This window comes from Odocoileus virginianus, chromosome 3 (genome assembly GCF_023699985.2).
Source record: "Odocoileus virginianus isolate 20LAN1187 ecotype Illinois chromosome 3, Ovbor_1.2, whole genome shotgun sequence".
NCBI classification, from domain to species: Eukaryota; Metazoa; Chordata; class Mammalia; order Artiodactyla; family Cervidae; genus Odocoileus; species Odocoileus virginianus.
In genome coordinates this window covers 64,835,033-64,854,190 of record NC_069676.1, presented here as the reverse complement: position 1 = coordinate 64,854,190, position 19,158 = coordinate 64,835,033, and the positions used below count along the sequence as shown (strand labels likewise).

Below are 19,158 nucleotides of genomic sequence, written 5' to 3'. Positions count from 1 at the left end.
GATCATAGTAAAAACAAATTCAAATAATACAAGAATGTACAGTGGAAAAGGTCTCTTCCTGTTTCCTGAATCCCTCTCCCTAGAGGTAGTCATTGTTAACCACTTTCTTGTGTTTCCTTTTAGAAATACTCCTTCCAAAAAGGAACATGGATATGTGATATAATGCTTTGTGATCTTGTTTAGGCCAGTGACCCCTTTGAGATTTGAGTGGCAGCTGTGGATACTTACAAACTATACCAAGGAAAAGATGTGGCACACCATTTCTTAGGGATGTTTAGTATCCACTGGAGAAGGGCACAGCAACCCACTCCAGTATTCTTGCCTGGAGAATTCTGTGGACAGAGGACACTGGTGGGCTCCAATCCATGGAATTGGAAAGAGTCGGACATGATTTAGCAACTGATAACAGCAACTGATAACAAGCCTGTCTTCGATGAAGGACTCATCTTCTCAGTGTCCTGCATAGCATCTTGTGTGCATACATGCTTTGCAGATTCACACAAAGTAGAAATGTTAGGAGCAGTGATTATCTGTGAGGAAATCTAGGCATTACTGGGCTGAGAGGTCCTTGACTGAACCTGTGAGATCTGGTAGACACTGTGTGTACATGTGTGTGTGCCCATGCGTGTGTCTCCAGCTTACCCAGCTCACTGTCTGTGTGTCAGCAGGAGAGGTATTGATTGCAGTAAAAACATTTTTTTAACCTGAATGATCGGTCTGTTTGTAAATAAAATACTCATTAAAAGTGATCATTATATACTCATGGGTGTGTTAAACAGTCAGTTAATACAAAGAGTATAAAACTAAATGAAGTGAAAATTCTTTATCCTGTCCTGCCCTTTCAGTCAACCTCATTTCCCATCTGTAATCACTGTTGGAGGGGTATACATAATTGAAATATGCAATTGTGTGTGTATATATATATATGATTTCTTCAATCCAGATGAGATTACCCTGTACATACATTCTGTCAGTTTTCCCCCCCTCAATTTAACATTATATCTTAGACACACATAGATCAAACCCATTCTTTTAATAGTTGCCTAGTATCTTACGTACTAATGTCTGGCAGGTTTACTTACATGTAGATTTTCAGAGACACACAGTAGATCATCTATAGTCCTCTGTTTGATGCATCGCTCAGATTATAGCAGATGTGTCCTCAGTGCTCTGGGGCCCCCACTCAGTGTGCTTATGCCTTACCCCAGCTCCCCGGACTCAGACTCTGTGGGAGAGAGTGCAAAGCTGAGAGTGAGCACAGGGGGATATGTGCGAACGTGTGTGTGATGGCTTGGAAGGAGCTCACAGTTCAGAGTCGAGAGATCCGAGTTTCAGATCTCGCCTCACACCTCTTGGCTGTGTGATCTGTTGAGTGTTCCTCTCCCTGGTTGATTTCATTTCCTTCGGGCTTCACATCGGCCAGACTGTTGCCTCCCATGAGCCTCACTCAGCCCTCCAGATGGTGCCCATGGTGCCGGAGCGGGTCCTGGGTCGGGGGCTGAGAGTGGCGTCAGGGCCCTGCCCATAGGTAATGAGGCCAGGACAACAGGAGGCCTGGGATGTGCCCCTAGCTCCTCACTCAGTGACCTTGGTCAAGTTCCTGTGTCTCTGGGCTTTTGTTCCTCTTGTCTGAGAAAGGAGGGTAGACCAGACCATGGAAAGGATCCTTTAGTGTCAGAAGTTCTGTGCCACGGGGAGAGGAGGCAGAGTTTTGGGAGGCTGGTTGCCCGGGACAGAAGAAGCCAGGCTGTGCCTGGCTGCCCCTTTGCCTGCCTGGCCTTCCTTCTGCAGAACAAATGAGGCGGGCCACCTGTGTGTCAGGCACCGAGTAAACCCTCACGGGGCAGTGTCAGGTTGTGCCAGGTGTGGATTTTGGAGTCAGACAGTTCCTGCTTTAAAAGCCCGATGCTGTGCTTTGGATCTCTCGCATTAGTTTTCTCATCTGTAAAATGGGAGCAACAGTAGTGACGTCATTGGTGGGTTTACACTAGATGATGAGTGCAGCCTCCTTGAGAGCAGGGATTTTTTTTATATATATATGAGCCTGCTGCATCCCCAGTGCCTAAAATTGTCCCTGGCACACGTTAGGTGCACACAGTACATATGTGTTGAATGGCTACTGATAAGATGCCTTGTACCAGTCTGATGTATAATACATGCCCATTGACTATTAGCTGTCCTTTTAAAATATTACCCTAATGGTTAGTTAGTAAGCACTGCCTATGACTTCAGTTTTCATAGCAGCCCTATGAGAGGGCAGTCTTGTTGAGTACCATGCCCCACAGCTAGCAGACAGCAGAGCCAGACTTTGAATCCAGGTATGCTCCCCCTCCTGAGCCCAGGCTCCCACCCCCATCCCAGAGGGATCACATCACCCATGTGCCTTCTTGGCTCCCCTTGGTGCTGCCTTTGAAACCCCCTCCTTCTCACTTGCACGCACATTTTGAGGGAAGGAAAGAAGGGTGATGGAGTGATTACCTCTTAAGGAAGCTCTGGATGTAGCCTTGTAGGCTGCGTCCCCTTTAGGTTCAGCTCTGAATGGACTAATTCCCAAGAAGCTGTTCTCCAACCTAGGTCCTGGAAGGATGCATTTGAGCGAGTCCAGCAGTCTTTGAGGGGTTAAATCCACTGCCTGTCTGACCTGCCCTGCCAGGCTTCCTCTGTACAATTTCATTTGTATCAAGCTCTCAACAATGAGGAATAGGATGCCGGGCAGAGTGGAGAATTGCGTGTGAGGTCCTGGCCACCCAGCCTCCTGAGTCCCCCTCCTGAGCACCCCCCAGGCGAATCTCTGCCAGTGCTTACATTTCACAAATTAGATCAACAGGGATGTTTAGGAGGAGAAATGACTGGGGAGTGCTCAGGGCAGGACAGTGAGCAGGGCTTGGGGGTGGTGAGAGGGGAGGCCCCTGGGAACTACGTTCTCACAGATCCCCCCCACTCTCAGAGCTGGCTCCCCTGTGACGTGCGGGGGTCCCTGCCTGCCTCTTCTCCACCCTAAGGAGTAGGGGGATGGCAGCTGTGACACAGACAGGTTATGGGAGACCACATGAAGGAGGGGCGGAGAGCAGCCATGGAGTCCTATTGCTCAAGGACCCTCAGGTCCCTCTGAGCTTGTGTTTCTCCAGCGGTAATCTGCCCACTCCCTGGAACAGGATTGCTTGGGGCTCTATGAAAAGACGGGACCCTCCAGAGGCTGGGCTCCAGGTCAGAGCTGCTGAGTGTGACTGTGCAGGGGATTGCGTGGGGCTTGCTCACAGTGCAGATGCTGACTACAGAATCTGCATTTCCTAGACTGGGCCTGGACACAGGTATTCCCTGGCCCCCTCCCCCTGTGCTGGACAGTAGGTTCTCATTAGACACCTGTTTTATACATTGTATATAAGTGTATGTCTATCCCAGTCTCCCACTTTATCCCACCATCCCCTTTCCCTTCATGGTGTCCATATGTTTGTTCTCTATGTCTGTGTCTCTATTTCTACTTTGCAAATAGGTTCATCTGTGCCATTTTTTCTAGATTCCACGTATATGTGGTAATATACAATATTTGTTTTTTTCTTTCTGACTTACTTCACTCTGCGTGACAGTCTCTAGGACATAGGCATTTTTAATACATTCTGTAGAGTATTCTAATGGATAGTTCTGGGAGCTTTTATCCTATTATCTCTGACTCATAGGTTTCGAACTCACTGATAGAGGCAGATAGCACAGAGGTTAAGGGTGTAGGGTCTAGACTCTGCCAGACCTTAAATTTTTGGCCACACAATACTCATGAGAGTTTGTTAATTAATCTCTTTGAGGCTCAGTTTCCTTATCTATAAAATGGGACCCATGATGGTGCTTTATAGCATTAATGTGGGAATGAAATAAGAATGATTGTATGCAGAGCCCTTGGCATATAATTGTGTACTAAGTCACTCCTTCGTGTCTGACTCTTTGTGACCCCATGGACTGTAGCCCTCCAGGCTCCTCTGCCCATGAAAATTCTCCAGGCAAGAATACTGGAGTGGGTAGCCATTTCCTTCTCGAGAGTATCTTCCCAACCTGGTAATCGAACCTGCAACGCCTGCATTGGCAGGGGCACTCTTTTTTCTCCAGACTCTACTCTGCGAAGCCTGGCACATAATTAACTCTCCCCAAAATGGTGTCTAACAATGAAAAGTAGACAATGCCTCTCCCAGCTGGTGTCTTACTTTAGACGAGTGAGCTGGATGAGGGCCAATCACACCTCAGAGGAGAGTTGCTGATTTTTGTCACTGATAGCCACTCTACAGGGCTATCAGTGTGAGGTCATGGTTAAGATCCCAGGACATAGAACAAGGCTGCTTAGGTTCTTCTTGTCTGTGTGACTTTGGTCAGTTAATTAACCTCTCTGAGCCTTAGTTTTCTCATTTGTAAAATGAGGATAATATTTGTAAGAATCATAGAAGTTTGTATGAATAGTAAAATACTTAACACAGTGCATGGTCAATAGCACAGACTCAGTGATTTATAGCCACCATGATTGCTGTTCACTGTGCACCAGAATCCTGTGTGGTCTGTCCTATTTGGCCTAGAGGCTTGTTCAGGAGATGCCCTGTCAGCTACACCGGGACTTTCCACCCACTGAGTTATTTCCATAGCCACAGCAGAATGCGGACAAAGCTGTCACCTGGTTTGTGGTCAGGCCCTTTGCTTCCAGTGTTTGCAGCCTTTGGGGGAAACTGAGGGGTTGGGAGGGGCCTTGGTCAGCCGAGATGAGCAGATAGCTTGGGAACAGGATGCCCGCAGCAGCTCTGCCCTCTGCCCTTTCCAGTCTGGACTCAGGAGCGGATGTGACCCTTAGTCTTTGCTCCATCCCCACCCCCAGCTGCTCAGAGAGCACCTTAGGTATCCCGCTGGGGGCTGGCTCGGGATTGCTGTGTCAGCCTGGGCGAGGCAGCCGGAAAGTCGTCAGGCTCCCTGGCACTGGAACGAGGTCAACCAGGGATGGATTCCAGGAAGGGCTGCTGCTGACTAGGACCTGGCGCTGTCTCTCCTGAGAGCCTCACAGGCTCTTCCCAAAGGGCAAAACCTGGGCGGGGATCTGGAGGGGTCCAGGGTGGGGACGGAAGCTGAGACAGCCTAAGAAAGGTCCTGCCATGTCCTTTACCTTCTGAAATTTCTGGGTGGATGGAGCCTGAGGTTTTGGAGCACACAAAATGCCATGGGGCTCCTGGGATTCATTGCTGGGATCTCCCTTCCCCAGGGCCCTGGTCACACTCCCTTGCTCTGATTTTCATCTTGTAGTGTCAAGGATTGTAGATACCTGCTACATGGGTCTCTGCTGTCCCTTCCATTGATACTGGTGATAGTGATTGATAATAAGTCATGGCACTCTTTCTCACCGCATCCAGATAAAGGGCCCAGAAGCCTCAGTGATGCAGCATTCCACGCAGCTGTGTCCAATCCATCAGGGTTAAGGGTGGGGAAAGCTTTTTGCTTTCTCTGTTACATGCTACAGTGATTTATTCCCATGTTCAGACTCTAAGCTCCATGAGGGCAGGCATCTTATCTGTCCTGTTTACTACTCCTGCCAGCACAATGCCTGGCACATAGCAGGAAGCATTTGTGGAATGAATGTCTGTCTGTCCCCCAATGGAATGTGAGTTATTCAAGGACAAGGATTGTGTCTAGATTACATCTAACACAGAGTAAGGTCTCAATGAGTGAAAGAATATAATGAACAAATGTACATCTTAATTCTGAGTTCAAGGCTGGCATCTGTAAGCTAGAGAAAAAAGTAGTCACATATGCTTGGTTGTGGCCACCACCTCACCACAGAGCTGCATTGCTGATCCAGGGAATTGGGGCTGGTAGCTGATGACTCTAGCTTTGGCTTCCAAAAACAAAGATACTTGTATTTCCATTTAATCGTCCCAGGAGTCCTGTGAAGTTAGAAAATTAACATTGGCAGCTGCCTCTGGGGAAACTGAGGCACAGAGTGATTGAAGAAGTTTGTGGAAGAGCGTTTGGCAATTTAATATTGGAGCTAAGATTAGAACTTGGGTCTCCTCTCCCCTAGACCAGCACTCTTCCTATGGTCAACATACCATCTCTTTCTCAGCCTGTAAAGTTTTGACCTGTGATTTGCTGTATGCCATGTTTGGGATTGGGAGGCTTTTTGGAATTCTAGCTCTGCCATCCTTTACAAGTATTAACTGTCCCTGTTCCAGCCCTTTTAGAACCTTCAAGTTTCTCCATGATAGGCTTTCACACCCTGAAACTGTGCACCACGTCTCCTGTCCACATACGTTTCTCTGGAGAGGAGGTCCGAGTTTGCATCAGATTCTCACCGAGTGCACGACCCCATAATAAGATTAAAAAGCAGTGATCAAAACCAGCTGTGCCATTTTGCATATGGGGAAACTGAGGCCCGAGCAAGGGGCTTTTCCAGGACCATAGTCTTTGACCAGAGATTCCAATTCTCTTGTCGACAGAGGACTGATTATAGTGAGTAGTAACCTCAGCTACGTCATCGAGCCCCTTCCTGACAGCGAGAGCCACCACCGTATTTACAGATCCGAACATCTCAAGCTGCCTCTTGGGAACTGTGGGTTTGAGCCCACCGCCAGGGACTGGGTCCCCCAGTTTACATACCAGACCAAGAAGCGACCTCGCAGGGTGAGTTTCTCAGTACAAGAGTCAGCCAGGAGACAATCCCTTCTGAGCACCCTTTCCTTGGATCTAAACTGAATGGAGATGGCTAAGAAGGAGGCAATAGCTTTTTCCTTTTGTTTATTTAAAAATAATTTTTTGGCTGCGCCACATAGCATGTGGGATCTTAGTTCCCTGACCAGGGATTGAACCTGCACCCCCTGCATTGGAAGCGTGGAGTCTTAACCACTGGACCACCAAGGAAGTCCCAGTGTTTTCCTTTTAGTCTAAGTCATTGTTGAGTGTGAGAAACCCTTGTATTTGATAGAATAACTGCTTTGGTGGAAAATATTACTTCATTTAAAATACTCTAAGGTGCTGATTTCAGAAACTTTAAAATGTGAGGAAAAAAATATATGCCTCCCTTTCTGAAATAGCCGCTTAACCACATGCACAAAATGCTTGTATTTATTTATACCAAAAATAGAGTTATGTGGTTTAAATATTTTTGGGAATTTGATTGTCAGCATGTTCCCTCACAGTATGTTGGCCTCTGTTCTGTCTGCACTGGACAGCCAGCTCATTATTTTTGGAGACTAAAGGGCTGGACCCAGTGTCCCAGAGCAGCCTCCAGTGATAACCAAGATGGCGGGCAGAAGGTGTAGTGAGGGTGATGGCAAGATGATCATAACTGAGTTGTTTCTGGAACCTGGTAATGAGGTTCATTGCTTATTAACTCCACCACTTCTGAGCAGTGTTTTGAAATGAGGCCAAGTCTACCATTTCCATAGCTCTGATGTGCTTATGTCTCTTCCTTAGATAAAAAGGGAAGATTTACACTCCATGAAGTATGTGGAGCTTTACCTTGTGGCTGATTATGCAGAGGTAAGGAGGGGCAGTGGGGTTTAACAGAAAAATCACTTTCTTAATCACTTCCATTCCAGCCTTCAAACTGCTTTGGGGAAATGCTGAAGTGCCAAAATGCTGAATGGGGGAAATAATGAAAAAAATGCATTTTCTTCTGGTTTGTCATGTAATTTTCACCTTAAATCTGACCAAAGACTCTTTTTGCTATTTTAAACATAGTTGGGAAAAAATCAAGGAGAAGTCTGTTCAATCTCAATACATTAATCAGAAAATCAGGACCAAGACTGTTATTTGTATTAACACTCCTAGACCAGATCTGGAAGATCCTTAGGTTTTTGTGCTTACTCTTTGGGAGTCCATGAGTTCTCTATAGAAATTAAAAAAAAAAAATTTTTTTTTTTTTTTTTTTTTTGCAAAAATAAGGAGTGCATTTATCTGATTGAATACAATTTCCTGCCAACATGTGGATCCATTTTTATAATCGTGTTGGTGCCAAATGAGTACCTAAGCTGAAGTTCCCTAAATGTGGTCCCCAGCCCAGCAGCATGAGCAGCACCCAGGGACTTGTGTCCATACAGATTCGGGGTCTGCACCCAGATATTCTGAATCCCCAGATGTGGGGCTGGGGTCTAACACTCCATGTTTCAACAAGCCTCCAGTGATCCTGATGCACAGGCAACTTACCTAAAGGAGTAGCTGTTTGGCCTTTAATTCCACATTCTTCAAGCTAGGTTCTCTTGTGCCTTGGCTTCTAAAATTTAATAAACACTCATTTCCCTCACTCTTTCATTTCATTTAGTCATTGATTTCTTGATTCTCTGTTATGTGTCAAGCACAGTGCTTAGACCCCAGAGATACAGACCTGCCCCCCACATGGCAGAGTTCACAGGAGCAGCACAAAAACTCTCTAGTTCCAAGTGTGATGACTGCTCATTGGAGAGGATTAGAGCACAGATAATGAGGGACCCAGCATGGTCTTGGGAACTGGGGGGAACCTTCATGAGGGGGTGGTATTGAAGCTGACTCCTGAAGAGCGAGGTCAGACCCCAGGTTTGCCTAACTTAGCCGTATTTTACCTCATTCTCACTCTGTGTAGTGGTTCAACCACATAACTGACATATCTTTCAGGCACAGAAGGTGAGGTGAACTGATTGCTCCCTAGTTCTAGCGTTGCACCTCACTTGGGGCTCCCTTTGACAGCGTTCATCAAACTCCTGTCTGTCACACTCCATCCAGCTAGAAACCGTTTACCTCAGACTGGGACTCGAACCCAGACAAAATCCATTTTGGGACTTAAACCCACATGGCTGGGACTTGAACCCAGCCCAAACCCATAGTACCTGGTTTCAGGACCCAATGAAGTTCAGGTTCTTGGTGTCTCATCACAGAAAGAATTCAGTGAGAGACAAAATGATAGGTAAGAAGTGGTTTTATTCAGATGCAGAGGGTGCCGGCCATCACAGAGGGCGGATGCCGCCGCGAAATTTGGTGTGGTTAGTTTTTATAGGCTGGGTAATTTCCTATGTTAGAGTGGGAGGATTATTCCAACTGTTTTTGGGAGGGGGTGGAGATTTCCAGGATTTGGGCCACCATCCACTCCTTGGTCTTTTAACAGTGGAACTGTCACATCACCTCTGGATGTGTCATTTAGCTTGTTGATTAAGGTCTAGTCTTGTCTGCCATTTTGGTCCCGTTTGATTCTAATCAGTTTATGTTGTGTCCTTGGGCTCAGTCATTCTTTCAGAAGTTGTGCCCTGCCGCTTTACCTCCTGTTACAAGAAGATGGGTTCCTGACCAGCTCCCCAGAGGCTTATTCTCAGGTGGTTAGTCCACAACACAGGTCCCGGAGGTTGTATGGGGTGGGGGAGGACATTTGACTTCATGCTGGGGGAGCTGCCTTCCAGTGTTGGAGGCAGCAGGAGGTGATCCTAGAGTGTCTGCAAGGATATAGAGTCATTTACTGGACAAAGAAGGAGGTGCCAGGCCCTCCAGGCTGATGGAACATCTTGTTCTGCTTTGAGAGGAGTTTTGCTTTTTAATTGATGTTGGTGTTGGTTGTTCCAGCAGCTTTTATTTATTTTTTTTTTTTGCCTTTTGTTTTCATTTCCAAAGACTGATGTGTGTGCAGGTTGGGGGAGTGGTGTGGGGAGCAAAAGCCAAAGGTGATTTGAAAGCCACAGCTATGCAGTCTAGGAGGGGCTGATGGCCCTGGCCTCTGACTCACAGACCTGCCTTAGTGGGAGGATTGCTGGTTGAAAGCTGAGCTCCTCTAAGGTTGATTTAAATCAGTAGCTTTTGATTATTTTTGTTTTCCCGGTAGGATTTCCTTTTCCAATGTCTAATATAAAAGTCCAGTGAAAACAGACTTCTCCCAGCTGAAGCAGGGATGAGGACCCTCTTACACCTAAGGTCATCTAATACGGCAGTCTCAAACCATTCCCCCCCTCCCCCCCAGTTTTTGGCCATGCTGTGTGGCATGCGGGATCTTAGTTCCTCAGTCAGAAATCATACTTGTGCCCCCTGCAGTGGAAGCACAGCATCTTAGCCACTGGACCAGGGATATCCTTTCTTTTTTGAGCCACAGAATCTTTGTTCAGATGACAGCTCCTGGGATCCCGATAGTTAAGCGTGTAGAAACACAGCTGCTGTAAAGTAAAGGTCGGGTGAGGCTGCCCTTTGGCCCTGCAGTCTCCCCAGAGGACTCTTGGTGCCGGGTTTTAAGATTTCAGTGAGTGTGAGTCTAGAAGCTGGAGAAGTGAGGGCAGGGTATGAATTGGGGTCCTTAGTCTCCTGACCTCCAGAGTCACAGCAAAACCCCTAGAGGAAAAGTGTCAGCCCCAGGTGCCTTCAGGACTGTGGTATCCTGGAGAACTGTCTTCCTGCTCTAGAAGACAGCACCTCCACCAGCAGCCTCGCAGGTGTTGCCACAGGCCATGATTCTTGCCACTCTGTGGATGGTGGATAGGCTCTGTGCTAACTTCCCAGGTCCCGGCTTTGGCTGATTTTCGACAAGGGTGGGTGGAGGATATGAGAGGCCAGGCTGGGCCTACAGCCTCACAAATCCCTCTCCCCGTCACCTCTTCTTCCCCCACTCCCTCTCCAAGTGGCCTTGTATCCTCCAGAGGCAGCGGTGTATTCCTGACAATGAATTAATCTGAAAGGACGGAAAGACAGGGACAGGGTGGGCTACCTTATCTGTGATTTATAACCTGGTGCTGAGACAGGCCAGGCTTCTTTCTCCTGGGCTCTGCACTTGGCATCTGGAGTATAGACAAGGATGGTGTTACTGCCTGGAGAGAGGGTTTTTAGCAGTAGAAATGATCAAGCAGCTCCCTGGGCCTAGTTTGGAGCTCTTGGAGTGATTTGTCTTTGCTTTTTGTTTTGTTTTTTGTTTATTTGTTTTTAGAAAGGTAGAGCAGGTACTTTTTTTTTTTAAGCTTTTTATTTTATTTTTTGACTACGCAGTACAGCATGTGGGATATTAGTTCCCCGACCAGGTATCGAACTTGCTCCCCCTGCTTTGGAAGCCCAGAGTTTTAACCACTGAACTGCCAGGGAAATTCCCCAGGGTGGTTTTCAGCTTATTCATTCCTCAGGTAAAGCGGGAGGCCTAGACAGGGGAAGAGCAAGATGGGATGTTGTAGGAGGAGACAGGGTAGCTGTGAGAACAGGCCTGCCAAGGACTTTCAAGATACAGACAGGACGTGGGCCAGTTGGGAAAGACCAGGTGATGCACTGTGCTTTAGTGTCTGGTCTACCCAGAAAGTGTAAAGGGGAGGTACTGTTTTCTTAACATCAGAGGTCTGTAAACTATAGCCCATGGCCAGATCCAGCCCACTCCAGGTTTTTATAAATAAAGTTTTTCTGAAACACATCCATGTGTGTACTGTCCATGATTACTTTTGAGCTAGAATGGCCGAGTTGAGTAATTCTGGTAGAGACAGTATGACTGCAAAGTCTACAATATTAACAACTTGGCCATTTACAAAAAAAAATTGACTGACTCCTGCCTGAAGCTCTTCAGGACAGCATGATACTTTCCTTAAACAGTGGTGGTATTATCAGGTAGTTGTTTGAAGATAGGATTAATATATTTGAAAGACAATGATTATTAAGTCTGCCTCTGATGTTCTAATGAGTATTCACTAAATGCTGCAGGACTTGCTGTGCAGTGAGACCAGTTTAGAAATGCAGTGACTCTGTAAAGAGAAGCTTCAGGATTGACACCTTGGAAAGGTCTGAGTCCCAGAGTCTTACATGCAATTTAACTGTAAAAAGCAGTCATGAAAGTGAGTTGGTTGCAGTTCTGATGGAGGCCCAGGAGGGTCCCAAAGCAGTGGGAGAAAAGGAAACAGGTTTCTCCCTGTATTGTGGCTGAGACACACCCCTATCCAGACAAATACCCCAGGGTGTCTGTCCTTTTTGTTTTTGAATATTCTTGTGGGATTTTATGGAGGAAGGATGTGAAGGTTTAAAGTATCATATATTCGTATATATCCAGAGTAATTCAGATAGTAACACTGTAATTCTGTGTTACCACGGCAGTGTATGGGACATACCTATTCTTTTCAAATTTTAGGCTGCAGTTGTGGCAAATTTTATCTTTATGCCATGAAGCATTCCTTCATCATTGGAGCTAAACATGATCTATCCTTTTGAAGCAGGCATGATGAATGTGAGGCTACCTATGGAAATGTGCTCCTCCTGTTACCCTGGCAGACATTTCTGATCGAACACAGCACTTTCCTGCTGAGCCCCTTGCAGTCTCAGAATCCTTCTCACTGTGGAAGGCACTTCCAGTTGATCTGAGTGATGCGCCGGGTGAAGCCTGTTTGCCAGGGTCTTAGATCCTCATTGCTAGCACTCATTTTGTGTCATTCATGTGGCCTCTTATTGCAGTTCTTTCTGTGCAGGTGTTCTCAGCCCGTTTCAATCTCATACTCCTTAAATACAAAATCTGCCTTCGTTGTTATTTCTGATCCCCTCTGTGTTCTGACTGAAGCTCCTTCAAGGTTAGGGCCAGGACCTCACACTTTGTGTCCCACCAAGTGCAGTGCCTCGCACACTGTGGGTGTTCAGCAAGTTTGACCATGTTGACTGATCACCTGCATGGAGTCCTTGGGTGATCTGTGTGATGGGGGCGCCATGCTGGGGTGATGATTGTGGCAAGGACTGGATTGGTCCCTCCTCTAAGCCCCAGTGGGAGTTTGCAGAAGGCCTTGTAGTTAGGGGGACAGGAGAACAGGGTCGACCTCACAGGCTGGAGGAAGATAGTTCAGTTCACTACACAGCTACTGCATGCCTACTGTATGCCCGGCCCTGAACTGTTAGCTGGAGATACCAGGATGGATGTGACTCAGGTTCTGCCTTCGCTGAGCTGACAGATGTGTGTCAGGGAGATAGTCCTAAGGAAATGACTGCTCACAGAAGATGGGAGCAAATGAAGGAATTCACAGACAAGTAATGGGACACACGAGGGATCCTGGGAAGGATTCTGGGTTCTCACCTGGTTCTGCTTGTCCCATTTAGTTTCAGAAGAACGGACGGGACCAAGATGCCACCAAACACAAGCTTATGGAGATCGCCAATTACGTTGATAAGGTGAGACCAGGTGTGTACTTGTGGGAAAGGTGCCAGCACCTCAGCGGAGCTGCCCAGTAGGAGCTGGCCTGCCTCTTCCTGGAGCGGCTGCCCTGGCAGCTTCCAGGAGGCAGTAGCAATGCTGCAGGGGCTCGGTGCTCACGACAAGTCGTCAGCTGCATGGACCTAGCCAAGTAACTTGTCTTGTTTGGGTTGCGGTTTTGTTTTTTAATTTACAAAATAGGGTTGATTTAAACCAATAGCTTTCAATTAGTTGTGTTTTTTCAGTGGACTCCTTTTTCCAACGTCTAATATAGAAGTCCCAGGAAAACAGCCTCCTCAAACCTGAATCAGGGCTGAGGACCCAGAGCACTGTCCTCTGACACCCTCACCCTCATCCCTGCCTTAAAAGTTGAGTAGATTGCTTGGGGTCAATCTGTATCATCTCCGCCTGTTAAACTGTTCTAAAATTAGTTGGTTTTGTCTCTTAGAAAGGCTGAGCAGAGGGTTAACTTTCCTAGGTCAGGCTCTTTTAAAACATGCTCTTAGGAAATACCCAGATTCTTTAATTTGACTAGAATAGGCTGTTCTGGGACTTGGAAATATTTTGTTTGTATGAAAGAATGCAGAACGAAGTAGAAGAGGTAACCTAGAATGACAGTGACCTCTTGATAGGCAAGTAGTAAATAGTTTTAAAAAGTAGATTTTAATCATTTGGTATTGCAGGTCTCTGTGAGACTCTGATCACATTTATTATACAGTCTCAGGACACTCAGAAAATGCCTGAAGCTTAACTCTTGGTCTGCTAGGGATTCATGGATCCCAAGTCTGAAGGGGGAATCTTTTTTTTTTTTTAATATTGGAGGATAAGGAAGAGAACTTCAATATTTTTAGGGATTTACAAGCAAATTTGGTAGTGTTCTGGAGTCATTGGATGGGAGGGTCTGTGCCCTCTATTTTTGCTTTAGATGACTCTGGAAGTGCTGGTCATTGACAGGTGAAAGTTAAACACAAACATTGGCATTTCCTGGAAGGGAGGACTCCAGGGACCCAGTCCAGTCGTCTCTCTAGCCTTCAACTTCTCAACAATAACATCGAGATGATCCCATAACCCAAACACTCAGCATCTGGGAAAATAAGAAAAGCTTGTTTCCCTGGGGTAGACCCTGTTATCACCCACGTGACGTCGATTGTTCTGGAGACACTGCAGGTGGGAGACTTGGCTGGGTCTCCTTTGTGGACTCTGCAGCTGGTCTGGGTGTTAGAATCGGGGGTGCTGGTGAAAAGTGGAAGGAGAAGAGAGGCACTAGCCAGCCCCATCCTTGCTGGAAGTCCCCAACCTTGCCTGCTGGTTTGTGAAGCAGCCTTGGTTCTCTCATCTGCAGCTGAGGTTGGTCACCCCTGGCGGGGGTGAGGGCAGGCAAGCCCATTTCTCTCAGGCTTGCTGACCCAGCTCCTTGAACTGAACTGTTACAGGACTAAAACTGGAATGCACTGCACTCATTTGCCCCATCATGAACCCAGTCTAAAATGTTTTTCCTTCCCTATGAAAAAGCCAAGTTAAGTCCTCGAAAAGCTCCCTAGTGAAGCAAGTTTGAATTGGAATCCAAACCCTTCATTTTCTGGAATGATTGACCTGGCACAAAACAGGAAAATCACAATTTCCATTGAAATCAACTGATATTTTGCTGAATCTGGAGACCATTTACAATTTCCTGGGGCAAGTTGATTCTCTGGTTGGGTAAATAGGGCATCTCTCAGTGTAGGGTCATGAGTAGACACTGAGGTCTAATAATCCAAGTCTTCATCCCAACTCTGCCGGCTTCCTGCCTAGAATTCAGCAAATTACTGAACTTCTCTAAGCCTCAGTCCTTAATATGTAGAAAGTGCTTGATAAACATTGGTGCTACAACTGTTATTTTTACCAGGGGCTGTACCTACCACTTTTGGAATGAGATGACATCTTCTGCTTACATGACCTAGGTTTACCTGTGATGACTTTTTTTTTTAGGCCAAAGCATGAGGCATGCCACATCTTAGTTTGCTGACCAGGGATTGAACCCGTGCCCCCCTTGCATTAACCACTGAGCCACCAGGAAAGTCCCCAAGATGACTTTTTTTTTCAGTTGCTGCCTCAATATTCTCTAGGGCTTAACCAGTCAAGGAATTTCTGGTATCTGTGCCTTCTAGTACTTAGCTTTAAAGAAAACCTTCTTCTTCCTATGTGTGCGTGAGATGAAAGATAGCGTGTAATAAAGATTAGATGTAGCTCTAGCCTTAAGGAGCCCAAGAGTCAGGTCTCATTTATAGAATTTCAGGATCTCTGGATTGCACAAAATCATGAGGATTATCTGGAACGTTTACAGCCTCATGCTTACAACCTGTTTGTGGTATCCTTTACAAAACCTGAGAACTTCCAGTGATGGGGAAGGAAATTTCGAGAGTAAGCACATCTATGTGTATATTATCATTTATACCCATTTACTTCCAAAATGAGTGGGAGATGTCTTTCAGTAAAGTCATATACAATTTGGTATATCCACAGCATGGGATACTGGTCAGCAATAAAAAAGAAGTGGCAGAATGATATAGACAGCAAGATGGATGAGACTCAGAACATGCTAAATGAAAGAAGACACACAGGGCCATGTATTATGTAATTCCACTTATGGACTATATCCAGAAAAGGCAAATCTGTGGAGATAGAAAGTAGATTAGTTATTACCCCAGTCTAGGGGTAAAAATGGGCAATGATAGTAAATGGACATAAGGTTTCTTGTTCGTATGATGAAAATACTCTAAAATTGGATTATGGTGATCACTTTACAACTTGGTAAATTTACTAAAAATATTACCCTTAAAATGGGTGGGTTTATGATGTAAATAAAGTTGTTTTAAATATTCATATACAAGAGAACTTTTTAGACATATATAAAAATAAGGGCCATGAAAGGAATTGAGTGGGGTGATTGTACCAGACACATGAGCCAAGGGTACTTGTTACAGATGACAGTGAGGCTTAGCTCTTGACCAGCTTTGAAAGTTTTTTCCTATTTTGAAATGAAATGTGTTTGCCTGTCTGTTTTACCTCTTAACTGAGCCCCACTTTAGGCTCTTGTGTAATAGTGCTGGTCCTTTCTCCACTAAGAGCCCTGTGCATGTCTGAAAGCAACTCTGTGTCCTGTCTCAGTCTTCGTTTCTCTAAGCTAAGTCACCCCAGCTCAGCTACCAGAGGCAGAGCTGCTCTCAGGACATTATGCCTCTCTCAGGCTGTCCCCCTTCTGAGAAATTTGAAGAGCGACACCTGTTCCCTCCTCCCCTGGAGGCAGGTAGAGAAGAGAAATCTGGAACCTGAGCTCCGAGCACTTGGACTAGGAAGGTGGTGCCGACAGATGACGCTGTGACTTTCCATGTGTGTTTTCAGTTTTACCGATCCTTGAATATCCGGATTGCCCTCGTGGGCTTGGAAGTGTGGACTCATGGGAACATGTGTGAAGTTTCTGAGAACCCGTACTCTACCCTCTGGTCATTTCTGAGCTGGAGGCGCAAACTGCTCACCCGGAAGAACCATGACAACGCGCAGTTAATCACGTAAGTAGCCTTTCCCGCATGTGTTACCCTTGCCCTTGGCTGCAAAGCCCCTGCCCCCAGGGTGTGTGCTGTCTGTCCTTTCTCCCCAGTGTTGACAGTTGGCTGGACTAAGCTATCCTGACTTTGCGTTCCAGTAACCAAATATTCCTCAGGCATGTGCTCTGTGCCCAGTATATTCAGGAAAATATCAAAAAGCCCGAGTCATAACAATTCCAAGAAGTGTTTACAGCCCAAATTAGAAAATTAGTGCCTTAGACATATTGAGTTGAGTCTCTGAATCAACTGGGTGTATATTTGGAAAGTGACTGACTGTCTGTCATGGCTGCTTTGAAACAGACTTTCTAAGGGGCTCACCCTGATCTTCATGGCGTTTTGTTCTAGTGCAGGAGTTAATCTCCCCATGCAGGCCCAGGAGAGGGGACTTCTCGGCTTGTCCTTCGTGTCATTCCCAGGGTCTCAGGGCCAACTGCGAGGTAGTCAAGTGGCAGATGTTGCAGGAATAGTGTGTTGGAGAGGAGGGAGACATGGGGGGGGTAGGAGACGGTGGCTGTGTTGGAGTTTGTTCAATCCCAGAGAGAAAAGGACAGAAACTGATGGGGTCATGGCAGCCCATGACAGTCCCCCATGATGACAACCTGGTATTTATTAGTGCTGACTTCCAAAGGTATTCTGAGGAAGTTACAACAAAAAGCATATACATAATAAAGCCATTTTTTTCCTGTTCCCTAAATATCTCTGAAACAACAATCATTTAAACCTGTGTTTATGCTTTAAAAGAGACTGAGGAAATAGCTCTACCAAAAACCTGAGTTCTTGCTTCATAATGACATACTTACCTGGGAAGAGTCTTTGATTACCAAAGCTTTGGCCTGATCTTTGAAAATCTGGTGTCCTGCTTTGGGCAAAACCTTGAATCCAGTTTCCAGTATAACTTCCTCAGTGCCATGTCTGAGTTTATCAGACAACCAACAGGGCTTCCTAGAGATTTGCATGTTGTTGTTTTCTTTTTTTTTTTTTTCAGATTATTTCTCTAAAGATAAATCTGCATTGAATTCAGCAAACATGTGTTAAGCACCCACTATGTGTCTGATTCTAAACTAAGTTCTCATGATCCCAAAATAAATAAGATAGTCTTGGCTCTCTAAGATATAATGGACTATATAAGAAGGCAAACACAGAGATGTGAAAGTGTGATGTAATGAATTTCCACGTAGATCGTTTAAATAAATTTCATGGTTTGTGGCATGCACGAAAATACCAGTGTTTTATTCATTCCTTTGCCCCTGTGCTGGATGCAGACAGCTGAGAAAAGAGTGTATTAAACTAGGGGAATGTAGTTGGCTGTTGGCAGATTAGGATCACAGTCGCAAAACAAAGGCAGAAACAGCTCATCCTCGCACCCAGCTGCACTCTGTCCCGATGGGACACATCTGTTTCCTTGGCCCCAGAGTGATTCAGGAGTGAAACATCAGCGCCCACAGCTGCTGCCCTGACCCCCCCTCCCCCGCCGTACACTTACCACAGAGCCAGGGATGTGGCGGGGGACCTTGGCAGCTGGTGGAAGTGGGCATGATTCACTTCAGCAGCAGAACCTGTGCCACCCTTCCGTCATCTCTACCCTCTGACCTTTTCCTCTGTAGCAGGAATGGGATGCAGCTTTGCAAGCCCTGCCCATTTCCTTCCAGGGGATGGGATTATGGCCATACTGTGGGAAAAAGTGACCTTTTGCTTTCTTTTCTGTTTGTCTAGAGCGGTGAGAGAGTAGGTGAGAGGAATTGAGAGGTGTGGTGACCTGGAAACTGTCGCATTGGCTTAGAGTAGCAGGACCTCTCCCCTTGGGAATGATCTGGGAATGTCAGCAGGGCCAAGGAAGGCCATGATGGCTTCTGGGCATATGGGAGCAGCCCCCTCAGCCCCTACCCTAGTCACCTTCTCTCTTTCCTTCCCACAGGGGCATGTCCTTTCATGGCACCACCATCGGCCTGGCCCCCCTCATGGCCATGTGCTCCGTGTACCAGTCTGGAGGAGTCAACATGGTGAGTCTCAAGCCATTATTAATGCTGCAGAAAGCGGAAAACTGCCTTACAAAATAGGAGGTCATCTTCTCAAAATAATTGTGTGTGAAGTATTACAGGAAAAATGGTTGGACATAAAGAAGAGAAGTTTTTTTTAAATGAAGGTATTAAGTTCTAAGAGATGGAGGTACTAAGGGATGGATTTTCATTTATTGTCATTTATCCCCAATTCTCAAACTCAGGAGAACCCTAAAGCAATTACATGAATCATATATCACTATATCTCTTATATGGTCCAGACCAGGGCTGACAAATTATAAGATACAGAGATTAAAAATGCTTTTATTTCAAGTCTCAGGTTGTTCTGTATATCTTTATGGAGCAAGAATCTGTCTCAAAGTCACAGTTAGGAAATTATTGCCTTCTTTTGAAGTTCTCTCTGAGTTTTTTAGAATGTTTGGGCTATTCATTTCTGACCGGTGAAGTGGAC

General features: G+C 46.0%; 1 protein-coding gene across 2 annotated transcripts in view; it reads left to right on the top strand.

Annotated features, from left to right (window-relative positions):
* The window catches only part of ADAM19 (ADAM metallopeptidase domain 19), an 86,324-nt gene that overhangs the window by 42,713 nt on the left and 24,453 nt on the right, over positions 1-19,158 (top strand). For both annotated transcript variants that reach the window (XM_020893442.2, XM_070465713.1), the window contains 5 exons: positions 6,459-6,642; positions 7,435-7,500; positions 13,012-13,083; positions 16,487-16,653; positions 18,605-18,689. In XM_020893442.2, coding sequence (XP_020749101.2) covers positions 6,459-6,642; positions 7,435-7,500; positions 13,012-13,083; positions 16,487-16,653; positions 18,605-18,689 — 574 coding nt within the window. The remainder of the gene's footprint in view (positions 1-6,458; positions 6,643-7,434; positions 7,501-13,011; positions 13,084-16,486; positions 16,654-18,604; positions 18,690-19,158) is intronic.